This window comes from Xenopus tropicalis, chromosome 9 (genome assembly GCF_000004195.4).
Source record: "Xenopus tropicalis strain Nigerian chromosome 9, UCB_Xtro_10.0, whole genome shotgun sequence".
Classification (NCBI taxonomy): domain Eukaryota; kingdom Metazoa; phylum Chordata; class Amphibia; order Anura; family Pipidae; genus Xenopus; species Xenopus tropicalis.
In genome coordinates this window covers 38,304,503-38,324,673 of record NC_030685.2, presented here as the reverse complement: position 1 = coordinate 38,324,673, position 20,171 = coordinate 38,304,503, and the positions used below count along the sequence as shown (strand labels likewise).

General features: G+C 39.2%; 1 protein-coding gene across 7 annotated transcripts in view; it reads right to left on the bottom strand.

The window, feature by feature from the left end:
• The window catches only part of carhsp1 (calcium regulated heat stable protein 1), a 29,817-nt gene extending 11,447 nt beyond the window's left edge, over positions 1 to 18,370 (bottom strand). For 2 of the 7 annotated variants that reach the window (XM_018097446.2, XM_031893457.1), the window contains exon 1: positions 18,128 to 18,274. Coding sequence is in view for 3 of the 7 variants with exons in the window: in XM_031893454.1 (XP_031749314.1) it covers positions 9,621 to 9,792 (172 nt within the window). In the remaining 4 variants the exon portion in view is untranslated. Of the gene's footprint in view, positions 1 to 4,452; positions 4,496 to 9,620; positions 9,807 to 17,966; positions 18,044 to 18,127; positions 18,275 to 18,343 lie in introns of those variants that run through there. The other 5 variants (XM_031893459.1, XM_031893456.1, XM_031893458.1 and 2 more) reach the window with 5 other exon arrangements.
• Positions 18,371 to 20,171: the final 1,801 nt, after the last annotated feature.

The window sequence follows — 20,171 nt, the reverse complement described above, 5'->3', positions numbered from 1 at the left end:
TTTCTTACCAACCTCGACACTAACACCTTTATTCAGCCATAAAGGTTTTGCTTTGCGATGCCTCTCCTTGCTGTTGTGTATACCTGCAAAGCAATGTTTTAAAGATGTTCCATTTTCCTTCTGTGTCTAACTCAATGAAAAGCCTTTCCCAGTTGACACATTGCAGAGATGCCCTTATACTGGCAAAGTCTGCACGTCTAAAATTGAGCGTTTTAGTTACTCCCTTATAGAGCTGTCTCTGCAGCATAATCTCAAAGGAGACCATGTTGTGATCACTGTTCCCCAAATGCTCACCCACACAAATGTTAGAGATGAGTTCATTATTATTAGATAACACCAGGTCCAAAATAGAGTCATTCCTAGTAGGTTCTTGAACCGCCTGAAATAAAAAGTTGTCATTTAGCATATTTACAAACCTACTAGCTTTTTCTGACTTAGCCACCCCATTACTCCAGTCAATGTCCGGATAATTAAAGCCCCCCTTAACAACAACTTGACCCAGTTTTGAAGCCTTTGAAATTTCTACCCAAAGAGATTCGACGTTTTCATTGGTAATGTCTTTATTACATGGCTTTAAATCTGACTTTACGTAAAGACAAACCCCTCCACCCTTTTTAATCTCTCTGTCCCTCCTAAAAAGTGTGTCACCATTTAAATTCACAGCCCAGTCGCATTTATCATCCCACCAGGTCTCAGTGATACCTATTAAATCATAATTTTCAATACATGCAATAGCTTGCAGCTCCCCTAATTTACCCGACAAGCTACGCGCATTAGCCAGCATGCAGCGGAGATTACTACTTCTCCCTCTGATGTTTACATTAGCTAACGGAGAGTTAGAGCTAAGGCAAATATGAGACTGTTTTCCCTGTAACGGAAGCTCCTTATCTGATAAACTATATGCCCCACTCACTCCTCCCCCACAACCCTTTGCTAGTCCCCCTGCCCTGTCTTAACCATTCTCTCCCCTAGCACATCAGACCCCCTTCCATTGAGGTGCAATCCGTCACGGCTGTATAGATTGTACCCCAAGGAAAAGTCAGCCCAGTGCTCTAGGAACCCAAACCCTTCCTTCCTACACCAAGACTTTAGCCACGCATTTAGCTCCCTAAGCTCCCGCTGTCACCCTAAACTTGCACGTGGCACCGGCAAAATTTCCGAAAAAATGACATTGGAGGACCTTTGCTTAATCTTAGAGCCTAGATCCCTGAACTCACTCTTTAAGGTCCCCCACCTACCGTTCATTTTGTCGTTAGTACCGATATGTACCAAGACAGCCGGGTCATGCCCAGCCCCTCCCAATATTGTGTCAACCCGATCAACCACATGCCGAACCCTGGCACCAGGAAGACAGCAAACTGTCTGGTTGAAGCGATCCGCTTGACAGATTACCCTGTCCACTTTCCTAATGATTGAATCCCCTATAACCACCATCTGTTTAGGCCTAGCTCTGCTCTCCTCCCCACCACTACTAGAGAAACTGGTCTCCCGGCTGTTAGAGAGATCAGCCTCATCTAGAACCGCTAGTCCAGAGTTCACACTCCCATCTTCTTCACACAATCTGGCAAATCTGTTGGGATGCGCAAACCCTGGAGCAGCCTCCCTTTTCCTTTCCCCCACCCTAGATTTTCTAACTGTCACCCAGCTTACTGCCCTATCATCCTTTTGCTGCTCCCCTACCCCCATACTATCTGACCCCGCTAGCTCTTGTTCAGTTAGCAAGAGACTCCTCTCAAGATTGTTGATTGAACGCAGTGTTGCAACTTGTTCCTCTAGAGCTCTTACACGAGCCTCTAAAGTGGCAATTCGCTCACATCCACAACAGAGGTATGCACTTTGGAACTGTTGTTCCACAACTGCATACATGTGGCAGGCTGTGCACTGTGTCAGACCTTCAATGTTGCTACCACTCATTCTCCCAGTTACAAGAACAGTTAAACAAAAATAGGTGAAATGACTATTTCCAAATGCTAACAAACTCCCTGAACAAACCCATGCCAGGTTCACCTCCCACGGGCAGCATAGAGCAGGCAGAGTATGGCACACAAATATTACAGAAAAATAAGTCTGCACACATCCTTGTTGCGATAAGTGAAAAGAGATGAACAGTCTCAACAGCCAGACAGTTGGGGGGCAGTTGGACCTCACTGCAATAAATCAATTAGTGAGTGGTATGTTTCCAATGCTCCAAACCCAGCGATATCAACTGCCCTGGATTTCCCAGTTACCCGAGCCCTCCTCACGCTTTCCTGCCATAGTATTTCATTCCCCTGTTTTTAGGTTTTTTTCTTTAATACTTTTGCATCAGTGTGCAATGCGCAGTGAACAATTCTTGCCATGGAAAAGGGTTGGTTTGTAATGTACACATGGGCAGTGAGCAACCTGCATCATCATAATATGCAATTAGGCCATGCCCTTTTCCATAGGTCAGACCCATAAACTCACTGTTGCAGAACACTCCAGGCCCTCAGGAAGGTGGGAGTATAAACCAGCAATGAAACACAATGTAGTGGTTCCACCACTAAAGGTTTTATCAATAGCTATATAGTTTATAGATTTAAATGTCAAACTATTTATAGCATTAAATGCCTAGTGCATCCCTCATTGGTATTCATCACTATTATTTTAAATTCGCTTCCCTTGGAAAAAAAAAATCAGTGACATGCTTCAGCAATTGCACTTTTATATTTTACTGCCTGAAACTTGAAATTTGACAACAGCATTATTTATATGAAGGTTAAAAGTGTGAATCAGAATTTAGAAAAAAAAATTCATCTATGAAACAAGAGTGGGCAGATATCTAACTCCTCCTCTGTGAGGAGTGTCACACATAAGATAACCTGTCAAGGAGAGCAATCAACACGGATTCCTGGAAGAGATTTCTCAGGGCAGAGAAGTGAAACAAGGGGGTTATTTTTCCCATGTGGTCCATGTCGTCACAAAATACTGGGAAGCCCTTAAATCAATACTGATTCAAAACAGTCTCTGAACAAATGCCCTCAATAAACCTTTAGGAAACAGGCAAAAAATAAAAGGCATACTGGCACCAATATCAGAGGATCTTATATGCAAATCTGCCTGTGTGTGATGTTCTTTAATGGAACTAGTAACTCCTTTTTACTGTTCCCTGCACCAGTCACCCCATGAATAGCAGCTCCCATTAAATATCAGAATAGCACTCAATAGTAAGAAATCCAAGTCCAACTTGTAACTCCTCCAATTACACGGGAGTAGGAGAAACAATAGGTTATCTGAAAGCAGTTCTAATGTGTAGCGCTGGCTATTGCTGAAAGCTCAGACTCAGGCACAATGCACTGAGATGGCGCCTACACACCAATATTACAGCTAAAAAATACATTTGTTGATTCAAGAATAAAATTTTAAATTGTAGAATACTCTAGTGTATTCACTCTAGTGAATTACCATGTAAACATTGTAATTTAGAGATACAAAATACACCATATAATTTGTGACAGTATCCCTTTAAACTGAAAATACAAATGATATGCCCCAGTATACAGAATATTCTCAGGGCATAACCCCCCAAATACACTTGGGCACACAAAAAGAATTCTTGTGAAGGATACAACAAATGGATAAAGACCTTGATAAAACCAGAGTGGCAAAGCATTGAAGTCAGTATCTTAAATGCTTCAATGGATATGGCAATTCTTCTCATTTCTAAGCTTTCTCTCAATGAGAGAATTGACCTTGTCGTTGCATTGTGCCCTATGGGCTAAGGGTTGTTTGAGAAAAATGTTCTTATGTTCTAGAATTAGCGTAAACAAAAACCTTCAATCGACAGCAGAGGAAATAGGTTTATATTGACATGCTGTCCCCTTCCATCACCTAGTGCCTATAGTTGCTACTGGATTAAGTGGTACACTAATATATCCTGCTGAATCCCGTGATCAAGGTGTATTTGGGTTATTTAATATCAATAAAAGGCTATTTATACCTTTTTGTTATATATATATATATGTCCCTAAAATTGTTTTTAAGTTAAAGAATCCTGTCCTGGTTTTGATGCTTAATCATTTCTTGCATCAAAGATTTTAACAACTTCCAAACATAAAGCACAGGCTTGTGTTTAAAACCAGGAAACCCAGGGTGGAGAAGGAAGGGTGGGAAGAAAATTCTGTATATGGGAACATTAAAAACTACTTACTTGTTGTAGGACTTTAAATATAAAACAAAAACTTTGAGGACATTTAAGGACAAGATAACCTAAAATGAAAAATTACGCATAATGCTTTTGCATGCTTTCTTTCCCAACAAGGGTTATTCCAATCCTCTTTATAGTAAATCCCTCATTCCCTTCTGAACTGCAACATATTCTATTTGCTAAAATAAATACTTGCCATCAACCCTGTAAAAGTCATGGCAAAGATGGGCATCCCCAATCACTTCTAATTTATTCCCAACAAAATCTCTGAAACCCTTTCTACTCACCAAATCCCACCTGCTTCCTCTGTGTCATAGCTCCACCTTCTTTACATCATAGGTCAGCTGTCCCAAAAGGTGGCCATACACAGGCAGATTTTAGCTACTGATTTGGGTCCTTCAGACTTATTCTGCAACTTATGTGTATGAGTTTACCTGACCGAAATCTGGCCTAAAATTTGGCAGATTTCAATCAGACAGGTTTGATTTGCCAGTTGGATCAGGACTGCATCAGCTCATTGATTTGCTCCTTGGTCTGATGGCCTATATATCTGCCATTTTAATTTGATTTTTTGACCCTAGAGCCAAACAATCAAATTAGCTAGATATCAGCCACCATAGGTGGGCATATCAGGAGACAATCCACTCTTTGGGAAGGTCGCACAATGTATGACCACCTTTACATTATCACCCAGACCCTTTTTCCTACCGTCCAGAATTGCCAAAGGTGCCAACTCTGAAAGGGGCACAGTAAAAGAAGTTTTTCACTGTGAAAATGAGGAAGCAGGGGACAAGAGGGTAGGCATAAATGTGTGCTTTTCCTTTCCTCTATGAGCAATGACACATGGAGCATTTTGTGGCCCAGGATACATGGCACTTGCATCAAAACACCTGAAAATACCTTTCCACTGAAATGTTTACATTGTAGTTTTGCCCCTTCCAGGGCACTTGCCTAATTGCTCCAAAAAAAAAACACTGCATTTCTGATCACAGATAGGGACACAGCAATTGCAATGCTATTCAATTCAACTGAGAAATATTTTTGGCCTTTTTATTGACTGCTGGCAATCTTATTTTGATGCTGGAGCCAAATGGAGTAATATAGTTAAAAGATATTTGAAACATAATGACAAAAGTAAATAACAACCACATTAATTAATGAACAATCACATGATGTGGTGTTGCAAGAGATTCAACAGTATAACAGCTCTCTGCAAGAGGGATGAAAAAGTATATAGTTCTGTTATGTCTAGCCAATGGTGTAACTTAAAGAGGCAGTATTCTTCACCTTATGCATTTTTTCCTGTTGTTTAATCATGAAAAAAACGCACAGGAAAGGCCATGCTATACCTGGAACAAGGCATAAATAAATATATTACTATATATATTGCTACATGTTGCAATTTTTTTTATTTATTTTTTTTGCAAAAATGTTTTTTCCTTATCCTTCAAATGATCCATTGCAGTTGATTTAAAATACAGACAAATGAACGATTTTATTCAGTCTGTATTCTTCCCTGCACGCCAAGAACAGAGGCAATTATTTGATTTATCAAGTCTATTTATCTTCATTAAATGAAACAATAATTAGGTTTAGAAAGGAAAAAGATTACAATTACATTATTGCCTTGCAGTGATATTAGATTCGGATTACATTCTGTGATACCTGTTAACACTGGATATATGGATGCAATATACATTTACATGATTAGCTAGTTTTAAAGAGCACACCGATTCAGATATCTATGCACTTTGTATTGTTTTTTTTGATAACTATCTTGTATGTGTATTTACATGAACCCAGAATGTGTAGCTATGTAGCACGGTGTGGTGCATTTTCTCAGCAACCTATACCATTTCACCAAGGGTAAGTGCTATACTGACTGTGAATATGACTGTATAGACTATACATTTTTTTTTTTTTTTTTTTAATGACCCAGGCCCAGTAGATAAACACAGACATGATTTATATTCCTCACTGAACCACCTATGAACTGACTCCTGCAGCAGGACTTTGCTCACTTGATAACAATCTGTCAGCATACATTTCACTCTCTCCTGGCAGATTTACAGATATTTTAACATTTGGTTCTATATTTACCAATTACAGAAAGCTAAAATTCTCCAAAGGCACACAAATATAAATAACCCTCTTCAAGACAAACAAATTGCTATAAGATGCTATTCCCCAAAAGCTTTTTTATACTCCCAGTGCAATTTTGGAGCCAAAACACAGTGATGACAACATAGAAAACAAGTTGCATCGTCATACCTAAAGAGTTGTGCCTGTGTCAATATAACCAAAATATAATAATGAACATGGGTACAATCTAAGGGATCCTAACTTTTTTTTTTACCCGTGAGCCACATTCAAATGTAAAGAGAGTTGGGGAGCAACACAAGCATTACAATGTTTATGAGGGTGCCAAATAAGGGCTATGATTGGTTGTTTAGTAGCCCCTATGTGGACTGGCAGCCTACAAGAGGCTCTGTTTGGCAAGACACCTGTTTTTTATACAACCAGAATTGCCTCCAAGCTAAGAATTCAAAACTAAGGACCTCCTTTAAGGCGACTGGGGAGCAACATCCAAGGGGTTGGTGAGCAACATGTTGCCAGTGGTTGGTGATCACTGGTCTAAGTAGTGCCCTATTTACTATAGATAAAACATTGGTTCACTACAGATATACAGGTATGTGGCCTGTGATTCAGAATATTTCGGATTTGGGCTTTCAGGTTAAGGGATCATTTCGTAATTTAGATGACTATACTATAAGGGGCATATTTATTAAGAGTGGAGACAAACATCACAAGTAATGTTGCCCATTGCAACTAATTAGCAATTAAATGTTCACCTACAAGTTAGAAAACAAAAGCAAAGAACAGTTGATAATAAATACACCCCTTAGTCTGTTTAATATTTAAAGGATTTTTTTAGCAAACTCAACAGGACTGTTTTACCTCCAATAAGAATTCATATTTGAACATTTTGATAATTTTTCAAAAAGATTTCCCTTCTCCCTCTAATGATTAAAACAGGACCTTATATTTAATGGCAGTGAAGCTGCATGAATCCATATTGGTGGCAAAAAAAACCTGATGGGTTCATTAAATAATTAAATATTCAGATCCCTTATCCAAAAAACCTTAGGTCCCAGGCATTCCATATATTATATCTTATACCTGTAATACAGCACAACTCCAGCCCATAAAAACTAAAATATTTTGCTCAGCACACTTGTGGGGGAATGTAATATACGTTACTAAAAGAAAAAAAAAACGGGAAATGGGAAAAACTTTCACTTTGCGACAAACTTTGACAAAAAAATACCTTTTGCATTTCCTGCAATTGTAGGCTTGCAAATCTTTTAGTTTGAGCAAGTGGGCAGTGTATGTAATAAATAAGATGCTATTCTTCCATTTAAATTAACGCAATAAAAGTCTAATGATTTCTGGCAAACTTATTTTGGAAGAGTGAACTCTATTACCTCTTCTAGGCAAAGGGTGCAACCCTTCCCCCCCATGGTTATATTAGACCTGTCAATCAAAACCTGACTCCACCTCGTTCGTCAAGAGAGAATGGAGAGGGGGAGAGAAAAAAGTAACTTGGTTATTTAAGAAATAGCATAGAATTTGTAAGTGACTATGTTTAGAAAGTTTCTTATTTCAGTCAGATGAAGCTTTATAAATTTTCATTTTCGTGGTAAGAGTCTTCTGTTGGTTTACACTGGAATGTAATGCAATCTAAGTGAAGAAATTAAGAGGCAACTGTAGTTTCAATACAGGGACATGTGGTTAAAAATGGGAGCAGCAATGAGTTTAAATGTCGACTATATCACCTTGACAAGTCAGATTTGCCCCCAGTATAATTTATTTATAGAAGGTGGAACACATGACATTCTAAGTCTGTGGTGCAAGTACTGTGCCCACGAAATTTCTGAGCACACCTCCATTCACCTGGAAAACCTGAACAAGACAATAATGAAATTATTTACTGTCTAAGACTACAGAGTAAAATTCAGTGTATGACTTAACTGAATCACACATAGTGCAATATGCTGCAACCATTTCACATGCCAACTTTTTATAGTAGTAATGAAAGGTTTGGCTTTAACAATCCCCTGTATCTGAAGATGGCACACAGCACATACAGGTCACCTAGGACAAAGAGAAAGACTACTACTACTATTACAGGTATCGGACCCCTTATCCGGAAACCCATTATCCAGAAAGATCCAAATTACGGAAAGGTCATCTCCCATAGACTCCATTTTAATCAAATAATTCACATTTTTAAAAATGGTTTCCTTTTTCTCTGTAATAATAAAACAGTACCTTGTACTTGATCCCAGCTAAGATATAATTAATCCTTATTGGAGCCAAAACAATTCTAGTGGGTTTAATTATGGTTTAAATTTTTTTTTTTTTAGCAAACTTAAGGTAGGAGATCCGAATCATGGAAAGACCCCTTATCCGGAAAACCCCAGGTCCCGGGCATTCTGGATAATGGGTCCCATACCTGTACTACAGAAGAACAGGTAAGGGAAATGTGGAGGAAACAAAACTATCTGTATGAGTGGGCATATGTAGGAGTATTCTGTTAATAGTGATCTGTGATTGTGTGCAATATGTGAATTATGGCAAATACTAGAGGGGCTGCTGTAAGATGCCATAGACAGTCACTATTTAGTGGGCCTGTGTGTACTTGAAATGGCAATGCCTATTTTGAATCCCAGTCCGGAGCTTGTTAAAGTAAATACTTGCTCTGAACAAGAGTTGTCTGATGGACCTAACACATAGGGAACACATATTACTGTGACCAAACAGAACAAAGGCAATGCATTACATCAGCCATAATAAGAGAAAAAGTAGTAACATGGTTACTTAGAAACTCAGGCCCCTGGGACCCAAGTCACCCACGTTACACAAGCCAAAAAATCACAGTGAAAGCCTCAGATGTAAATAACATACAGTTGCGCGGTTAGTTTAAATAGATACTAGCACTGAAATATGGAGCCTAAACCCATAAATAATGTAACCTTCAAATGTCATTGCCTCATTCTTAAGTGTGTGAAGTCAAACATCAGCAGCCGTGTTCAATTTTTAAACAGAAAACCGACAAACTTACCAATGCAATTGCAAATATTGATGTGAAACTTTATACAGATTTCTAACTATTTTGCACATAAATAAGGTGGGGTTTAGAAAAACGTTAACCACAATGATGAACCCAAGGAAGGCAGAACCCAGCTTGTATGGATCTGCTTAGGATCTGCTATCCCTATGCTAACCCAGTGGATGTGCCTACAAAGTATTCCATAAAAAAGGAAATTTTAGGGGTAAAACTTTGGTTCCATTTAGACACAATTAGCGTGCTACATATGTGCTGTGTGAAACCACTTCATCTTGAAGAATGAGTTTTGAAATGAAAAAAAGGGCATTATCTATTATTACTCACATGGGGGAATGTATTTCCTAGTGCTCATCTGACTGTTACTTTTCTTGGTAGAAGAGAAATAAACTCGAACTATATTTAAGATCAAAAACCTCCAACAAGGCATTAGCAAACTAAAGTTGGCCATGCACATTGAGATCCTCTGACGCAGCAGGACCAAAATTGGGCTGATCATAAAGCAGGCCTACGGAGACCTGTCGGACGAAGACAAAAAATGCTGTTACTATGATTTATGATTTATGTGATTAGCAAATTAGCAAGATTATCAAGTTACTCCAGAGCTCCGTGTCTGCCATTTCAATGACAGAATGAAAACACTGCTAGATTTTTATTTTAAAAGAAGCAGATAAAACTTCAGTCCTTGAGAATCACAAAAAGGTCAGGCACATTCGTTAGTCACGACTAACATTGGCATCTAATGGCATTTTTATCATGGTGTAAGGATTTCTTTTGATGCATTATCTTCAACTTCTGTGAATTTCTATTACTGAAAACCCAGTTTGGGAAGGAGGCAGCATCCTCTATGGATGACAAAGAGCTGTGTGCGTAAGTATATGATTCACAGTGTATTTAATGGCCTACACAATTTTGTATGTCCTTGCACTTAAAGCAGCAGCGTCATCAATTACACTGAAAACAGCTGTCTGTAAGAAGTCAGGGCAGCCAACCAATATAAACAGACAAACACAGCAGATGTGTTATTTCACATGAACACAGGCAGGCATAAATGAAAGGGCTACGCAAAAGTGAGATTAAAGATTAACCTCTCAATTCCTTATGTGTCTATAGGTGAAGCTCAGACACTTTATGCCTTGATATAAAGAACCACACTTCATTTAGAAAAGAAAAAAACAGAATTGTACCAAGTTCATTAAAAAAACATCCCAATAAAAGAGAAACACTAACAAATAAAACTACAGACAGGGAGCACATTACAGAGAAGAACATGAGGTTAGGTTCCATACTGGGTTTTTAGCTGGCCCAAGGGAAATGTGTATACTTCCCTCTAAGAAGATTGCTGGAGATGTGAGGATTAACAGAAATATCAGAGACACGAAAAAGGGAAATAGCTTGCAATAAAAAAAAAAACTTCAGTTCTTAAGAAATATGCCCACTTGGTGATCTTGTACTTGGGTCCCTGGCAATGTTATAGTAGCCATAAAATACAGCAAGAAGCAAAAAAAGAAAAAATGGAACATTTACCTATTGCTATCATTTACTGCATTCCGTGAATTAAAGGGGATGTTCACTTTTAAATTAACTTTTTGTATGATGTAGAGAGTGATATTCTGATACAATTTGCAATTTGGCATTTGTAGTTTTTCAGTTATTCAGCTTTTTGTTAAGCAGCTCTTCAGTTTGTCATTCCAGCAGCAACCTGGTTGATAGGGTCTTGTTTACCTTAACAACTATGCTGTGGTTTGAATGAGAGACTGGAATATGAATAGGAGAGGGACTGAATATAAAGAACAGGAATAAAAAGTAACAATAACAACTAGAAAGGGAAGTTTGAGAACAAACTTCATGTTGGGTTGAAAAACATGAAGTCACTGAATGGGCTCTGCCCACTTTCTCTAACCTTGGACCACAGTTATACAGTAAAAACCACTGTGCAAAGTTTGGGGACCCTGGTTTTAATAATGTCTGAATGGCAGCAACTTACATTTTTCCACTGAAAGTCAACGACGGTTGGTGGCTCCACCCCCTTTTCCTAACCTGGAACTGCAGTTACCCAGTGAATAACTCTGCGAAGTTTAGGGGCCCGAGGATTAATAGTTAAAGAACGGCAGCAATTAAAATTTAAACCAATAAAAGTCAATAGGTAAATTGTGATTGGTGGTTCCGCCCACTTTTTCTAACCTTGAGTCGAAGTCACCCAGTGACAAACAGTGGGCACCCTGGCATAAATAGTTTAAGAATGACAGCATTTTAAATTTAAACCAATAAAATTCAATAGATGAAATCTGATTGGCTGTTAGTGGCCCAACCTACTTTTCCTATTTTTGAACTGCAGTCCACCAGTGACCAACTTTGCAAATTTTGGGGACTCATTGTGAGGCTGACAGCATTTTACACTTCCCCATTGAAAGTAAATAGGTGAAATGTTATTGGCTGTCGGTGGCTCCACCCACTTTTTTCTAACTTCGAATGGCAAATACCCAGTGACTAACTCTGGAAACTAACAACCCTGGAATTATTATTTAAATAATGGCATCAGTTTAAATATAAACCAATGAAATCTAATGGGTGGAAATGGATTGGCTGTTGGTGGCTCCTCCCACTTGTTTGGGAACCCTGACATAAATAGTGTGAGCAAAGCAACATTTTAAATATAAACCAAAAAAATTCAATAGGTGAAGTCTGATTGGCTGTTGGTGGCTCCACCCACTTTTTAAAACCTAAAAATGCGGTTCCCTAGTGATCCTGGTGTTAATACTGTTAGAATGGCAGCAGGTTGAATTTCCCATTGAAAATCAATAGGTAAAATCTGATTGGCTGTTGTTGGCTCCACCCATTTTTTCTAACTCTGAACTGCAGTTACCAGGTGACTAGCTCTGCAAAGTTTGGAGACCTCAGTATTAATATTTAAAGAATGGCCCCAGTTTAAATTTAAACATATGAAGTCTATAGGTGAAATCTAATTGGTTGTTGTTGGCCCCACCCACTTTTCTAAACTTGGAACATAGTCACCTAGTGACAAACTGTGCAAAGTTTGGGGACCCTGACATTAAACATGTGAGAATGGCAGCAGTTAAAATTTTCACACTGAAAACAATGAAAGAAATGAGATTGGCTTTTGGTGGCCCCGCCCACTTTTTATAATCTTGAGTACAAAGTCATGCAGTGATTGACTGTGAAAAGTTTGCGAACTCCGGCATCAAACCAATAAAATTCAATAGGTGAAATCTGATTGGCTGTTGGTGGCCCCGCCCACTTTATCAAGACTAAAACTGTAGTCCTCTAGTGACCAGTAACTGTTAAAGGTTTGGAGACCCTGGTGTTAATACTGTGAGAATGGCAGCAGGTTGAATTTCCGCACTTAAGAGTCAATAGGTAAAATCTGATTGGCTGTTGATGGCTCCACCCACTTACAAAAATACAAAAAAACCTTAAATGCGTAGTCACCCAGTGTCTGACTATGCAAAGTTTGGGAAGCCTGGCAACAAACCAATAAAAATCAATAGGTGAAATCTGATTGGCTGTTGGTGGCTCCACCCAAACTAAAATTGCAGCCCCCTAGTGACCAACTGTGAAAAGTTTGGGGACCCTGGTGTTAATTCTGTGAGAATGGCAGCAGATTGAATTTCCCCATTGAAAGTCAATAGGTAAACTCTGATTGGATGTTGGCGGCTCCGCCCACTTTTTCTTACCTTGAACCACAGTTACCTGGTGCCTAACTCTGCAAAGTTTGGGGACCCCGGTTTTATTACTGTGAGAATGGCAGCAGGTTGGATTTCTGCCAAGTCAATAGGTAAAATCTGATTGGCTGTTCACATCTCCGCCCGCTTTTGGACATCCAACAATCATCATATTTTCATTCAGGCTGAGCCCATGACGGTGTGATTCAAGTTTGGGGAGTGTAGCCTCAAAGCTGTAAGTTTGGCAGCAGTTTCAATTTCCTCATAAAAGTCAATGGGTACAATATGATTGGCTGCTGTTGGCCCCTCCCACTTTGTGGTTTTTTTTTTTTAAACCTGAATGCGTAGTCACCCAGTGATTGACTGTGCAAAGTTTGGAAAATCTGGCATCAAACCAATAAAAATCAATAGGTGAAATTTGATTGGCTGTCGGTGGCTCCGCCCACTTTTCAAAACTTAAACTGCAGTCCCCTAGTGACCAAGGGTAAAAAGTTTGGGGACCCCGACGTTATTACTGTGAGAATGGCAGCAGGTTGAATTTCCGCAAATCAATAGGTAAAATATGATTCTCTGTTCACAGCTCCACCCACTTTTGGCCATCCAATAATCATCCTATTTTCATTCAGGCTGAGCCCATGACTATGTCATTCAAGTTTGGGGGGGTGTAGCCTCAAAGCTGTAAGATTGGCAGCAGTTTCAATTTCCCCATTAAAGTCAATGATTGCCTGTTGTTGGCCCCTCCCACTTTGGGGTCATCCAACAAATGTTTCTGCTTCATTCGGGGTGACCCCATGATTATGTTATTCAAGGTTGGGGGGTGTAGCTTCAAAAATGTAAGTGTGGCAGCAGTTTGAAAATCTTCCCTGTCAAAGTCAATTGACAGGAAAATTGGGGGGTTCGGAGCTGTGCCACAAAAAGACGGGGGGGGCACAAGCAACAAGCAACCTGCTCCGCTATAGGGCGAAGATGTGTGGGGAGTTTGGGTATTGTACCCCTAAAACTGTAGGAGGAGTAGCGTTTAGAAAATGGGGGGTGCTAAGAATAAGAAGATGAAGCGGAAGAAGAAGCGGAAGAATAAGCCAAAGTCGAAGAACAGTATGTTGGGGTTTTCAACCCAACATAATAAAATTATAATCTTACAGAGCAACAGTTTTTAAGCTAATGGGGTCAGTGAACCCATTTGAAAGCTGGAAAGAGTCAAAAGAGTAAAGCAAATTATTCTAAAACTATAAAAAAACAAAAAAAGAAAAATAATAAATACTAATTGCAAACTAGCTAAGAACAGGGCATTCTATAACATATTTATAATATAGGTTAACTTAAAGGTGAACCACCCCTTTAACCTGTAAAGGACACACACATACCAATGAACTTGCGGCATGTGGCAACCAATCAATAACAAGCCTTGATGAGACGCCTTACAAAATAAGTCCATTTGCACTAGACTTATGCTCCAAAAGACTTGTGGGCTTATTTATTACATTTTGAGTTTGTGAATTCAAGTTTTTCTAAATCGAATAAACTTGCATAACGAATACTCACATTTTTATTAATAAGGAAAACTCGTTTGAATAAAAAAACTCAAATCACTCACTGATAAATCACCCCCTTGGTGTCTGATAGAGCACCCTCTTTCAAACTGCATCCCTTCTTGTATTTTCTCACTCCCCAAGCAACTTATGCCAGATCTGACTGCATTCTTTCACACCACTATTTATTTTCACCCTTCACTGTTGCTGTTGGGGAGTTCCACAATATCAAAAGCAGTCCTTTTGGTTAGTTTAATTACTGATCAAAGTTAAAGGACAATGAAAGGTTAAATATAAATTAAAAGTAAGTCTAAAGGCATTCTTTTTAAGTACTTACTGCATATCTAAATTCCCAGATCCCTGCTTGCTTCTCTGAGATATGGTGCTGGCAGCCTACAGCAGTGTGAAGACTACAGTGACATCACTGAAATCTCTCTTCCCTTCCTGTAGGTGCCAGTGGCAGCCTTCCTATTCTCTGAGCATGTGTGTAACTTGATCCTGTCTCCTGTTCTGAGCTACACATGCCCACCAGCCAATCAGAAGTGGATCTGCTGGGGGGGAATGAAACACATGTGCAGTATGAAGCAAGGAGGGAAAGGAAGGAAGAATACCTTTTTAGAGATGGCTGCCTGTTCTAGAAAATGTGAAGTAAGTGTGACTGAGTAAATATTTGATTAGGTGAGCCAAAAGTGTGGCGTTTTTACTAAACAGTAGGAGGACTATTGGGCAGTATGCTTTTTAAATTTTGACTTGCATTCTCCTTTAAGTGTAAGTTGTAGTGCTTTGTCTTTATTGGGTGCATGTGCTTACCTTATGACACTACTGGGCACAACTAGGGCTGACACCTGGTCAGTATTTTAGTGGCTTGCCTGGTAAAAATGAAGTTTGATACCAATGTCATAAATCGAGAGAAAAGGTAAAACTATAGAAAGGCTGGTACTTTTCCCAGAAAAGGTGGCAACCCTTGGCACAGCAACAAAACGTGTGCACAGAAAATGTGCAGTATAAGCACATAATCTAAACACGAGGATGAGAAGTGAAGCTACAACAAAATAGGGAAGGGATCAATGGGATCCCCTCCAAGGTCATTCATTCCCAAGGCCACATCAGAAAATGAAGATAAAATGTCCTAGGACCTTAGCAATTATTTATATTACTCTTGTTCCTCACATTTAATATGGTGAACAATGGAGTTTGCTCCGCCCCTTCTTCTATCCATATAAAAATGGCTGATTTTTTTGCCAGGACAGACTAAAAATCTTGTTGTGATTCCTAACTTAAATGCTGCTTTGCTTTATACAATAGAGAGTTACAAGATACTGTGACTTTCATGTGACATCAATAACATATTAATGCTTTGCAAACACTTTAAAATAAACAAAAAGTAACAAAAGCTAACAAAGTACCATATTTTTTTTCTTCATTACTTGCACTGAAAATAATAATATAATCATTGTCTCTCTGAGAACAAAGATGTAATTATAAAAATGCTGCTATAAATGTAACCTTATTCAGGTTATATTAAAGCAATGATGGTGAGGATAAGATTGGTCTGTCCCAGAATTTCTAAAATACAACTTTCAGCAACTGTTACAGACAGGCAGTCTTGTGGATCTGGAAAACCCATTCCTAAAACAGTAAAACATATATTTTATTTTTTTAAATGAATTTGCTTAATTTTCCTCCATCACAAGAAGCAAGGTTGCCAACTCATAACTGGGCTTTTCACATTATCAAACAGCGGGTAGTACCTCTTTGATAATATGAACTATATAAGCATCTTATCGGATACCACTGGGCACATACTTACTTGTGTTGATCAACATTTAGGAGCGACCTAGTGACACCACAGTGTGTGTTGATTCACTTATCAGTACTCCGTATGGCCTTTTATTTGTATATTGTAAATAAATTTAAGAAATAAAATCCTTTACAAATGTACCTCCCCACATTTTTCTCAAACAAATCCCTAGTGAAAAAAAAAAAAGGCACACTCAATCCTAACCTACCTGATCCAGAGTACCATTCTTATCTACCCACAACCAACACTCTAAGCAGCAGCCACCAGAAGGAGGGCTGAATCATTGCAAGTTAACATTGTGGGGGGGACTGGTGCCAAAGAGAATGTTTACTCTCTCACCACCCATTGAGTAAGAGATCCATGTCCCCAGCAAACCATACTCTTCTTGCTCCAATGTTCTCCTAGATTCTATTGCTTACTTTGCTTTTCTCACTGCCTAATCGTTGTTCAAACAGGAACAAAAAAACAAGATAATTGATACATTTGCCTCTTTTGCTGCTGGCACACAATGACTTTTCTTTACCAGCAATAGTATTTAAGCAGAGACAAAAAGACATCTTTAAGAATGAATACAATCCACCTGTTACATCATGCACAGGTTCTGCCTTTCATTGCCAGTGAAAACCCAATGTGCAGAGCGATGCACAGCTTTCTGGTTAGAATGCACCATTTCCACTAATACACATTTCCAAGACATTTACTAATTTACTAACAAATCCCAAAGCTTTTCTAAATAAACTGCCAGGCAGACAACAATAAGTGCAAGAGTGATTGCTATAAGTTACTGCACTAGAGATAATTTCCCCCCTGTTGTTAATGAGCCAAGTGCCTTAATGATCAAAAGAGGAAACCTTTCATTGGCTACCATACTATTGAATGTATTAGTTTCAACACAAGGAGACCGAAGCAGCTGAAAAATATTTACACGCTGAGTTTGGGAAAATGATGCTAGTAAATTAGGAAGGAATATATTTTTAGTGTCACCTCTAGCTGCATGGGCAATGTCCAGTGCTGGCCTACAACCAGGGCCTAAAACGCACCAGAGCTTGACTGGACTGCAAAATGCTGCTTTGTGGGATGTCAGTAGCGACCTTGTAACTTCCCCTTGAGCAGTTTGATCAGGAGCTGATTTTCCAATCTAGTCGCCATGTGACCCAAACCCATTCACACCGCCTAACAAATAAATAAATAAGTTTCTCCTTAGAAAATTATTATAAAATATATCAACCTCACATCATTTGAGTCAATGTCACATCATTCAATGGTTCGGTCTTAAAAAGACACTGGTGCCATGGGACTAACCTATGAAGCAGTAAGACTGTTTATGCATGCCTTCGCCTATATGGCCAATCAGAACCTGATTTCCAACGCATGTTCTTATACCACAACCCATGGTGCCCTAAACCCAGTACAATACAATACAAAAAGAAGAACAATTTTTAATTGGAATTTATATTTATATTTGCATTAACATGTGACCTTCTTAGATAACCCTAATACTGCTAATATGTATCACGTATAATCAAATACCAACCTCTAAATGCATGTGCAAAAAACTTAAGCAAAATCATTTTTTAATTACTGCCCCTACATATTAGCCCCATAACGCCAGGCTGGCCGAGTACCTGCGGCCCCCATGCACCTCACGCTGCTCCCTTACCTGCAGGTACCGGGGTGAGAAGCATTAAGGGGATTAATCAGAAGAATCCGCCCCGGGCTACAGCCGGAGTGAACTTTCACCAAGAATACTACACCTTACAGAGAATAATAAATCTCCCCTTGTTAATATTCCTCCTCATAAAGTTCATATTCTGCACTCACCTTCCGCAACAGATAAATTCTTGAATTTCTTCCAACTTCTACCCAACAACAAATCAGCTATTCCAGCAATGAAACTGAACGGGAGGCACAGACTCCAATCTAGGTTTCCCTCCCCCTCCCCTTCCTGGCACTGGCCGCACCTCCCCTGTGTTTCATCACTGCAATCCTCTCCTCCTACTCTAGTGACAAAGGCACCGATGTCTCTCACACTCTCACCATGGCGCTGCCGTTAGTTTCCTCTCATAACAGGGAGCATCCTGGAATCTGCTAAATGCCAACATGAAGCACAGACCAGACTACATGATTGTCTCGTTTTCCTTTTTGATTTGGGTTCCTTCTGTCTGCTGTTAAGGCTTATATATTTGATTCTTGCTAGTTAGTTTGCCTCTGTTATCTTCTGTTTGTCTTTTTCCCCTTTCACCTTCTTTTTCTGCTACTTTTTTTCAACGCTCTGCCTTATTTATTCATTGGAGTTTTATTTTAACCCCATGTTGTCACTTTCTAGGGATTCACAACACAAGGCTCTTCATTTTCTCTTTATTTTAAACTCCTGCTGTGCCATATCACTTCTCCTCTTCGTAGTACTTACTGCCAAGTATATTTCATTTATTTTACCTCCTTATTTGTCCCTGTATGTATATATCTTAAAGGGGATGTTCTGGGCTGTTAAAGCGATATAGTGGACATCAGCTTTCCAGTTGGTTTCTCCTACATTGTTTCAAGCCAAAACCACCAGTGCAGACAGCAAGAGACAGATAAATGCTGCTTTCAATGGAAATTAATTTTTAAATTTATCTTTAAAACTACTGAAAAATGTTTATGTAACTTTGAAAGTTAATTCAAATAACACTTATTTCATTATTTTGGGGTTTACGTGCCCTTCAAATCTTTCATACCTCTTTTTGTTTCATCTTGCCCAATAAGATCCTTGTCCATTTAGATCTGCCTAGACTAATGCCCCACTGTGGACACTGACAGATGGATTACATGGCTGTCAGTGGTGACAGAACATGGGGGAGTTTTGTCACAGGGTGCTATGCCAGCAGAGAAACTGCTGATCCACTGCCATCCTCCCTGTGTTCTGTGAGCATCCACCAGATAGTGTGCAGAAGTGGCGAATTTTGTCCTAAAAATGCTGTTTCCCTCTGCGTGTGAGCAGTGACAGATGAACGCTGTGCCTGTCAGTGCTCAAAGAACAGAGCTGCCCATGGAACCACCGCATGTGACCGTCTTATGTAAAAACTCCCTCTCTGGTGATTCTATATGCCCTCCTCTTATTGTTTGCCTCTTGTCTGGTAAACTTTATTGGAACCTTCTGATGTGTTCTCCTGATTCTCCCGATAACAAGAGGTGGATTCAAAAGGGGTTAATAGAAATAAAGCTAGCTTGGTAGGGGCACAAATTATGTGAGGGAGTTTTAAATAAAGAATAACTAGTGTAACAGGGAGAAAAAGAGTTGAATGGAGCAGACTAAGTATACAATAAATACGAATTGCTATGCAGGAGAAACAGTAGATCCTTAACTTACTGAGCATGTGAACATTAAGCAAGGATGGTCTACCAGTGTTTACAGATAACTTTCCAGCATGCAGGTAGACATTTTATTTCCACTGAGGAGAGTTATATTTTGGATCTCCTGCTTTTAATCTCTCCCCAGTAAGGATAATATTTTCTGCAAGCAGCTATTATTGATCTGGCTTTCGCACCCCATCATTTGACGAATGCAGAGACCCCTGCAAACACATATACCTATAAAAAGACTGAACATTTTAAACTGTAATAAAAATCACAAACATCTGATTGATGATGAGGCATTACTACACTTGATTGAGCCAGTGCACAGTGTATGTAATACAATCTCTTATTAAAAAGCTGTTGTGCCAAAAATGTACAGCACCAAGAGATAAATCTTTTAATGCATACTGCCTCCTCCCCAAGTGTCTTCACTGTTATGGAACAGTAGAGTAATAACTATATGCCTGCTTTGTGCCTAGCATCCTCTGCAGCTACTGCTCTGTGCATCCTAAATGACATCCAAGGGCGG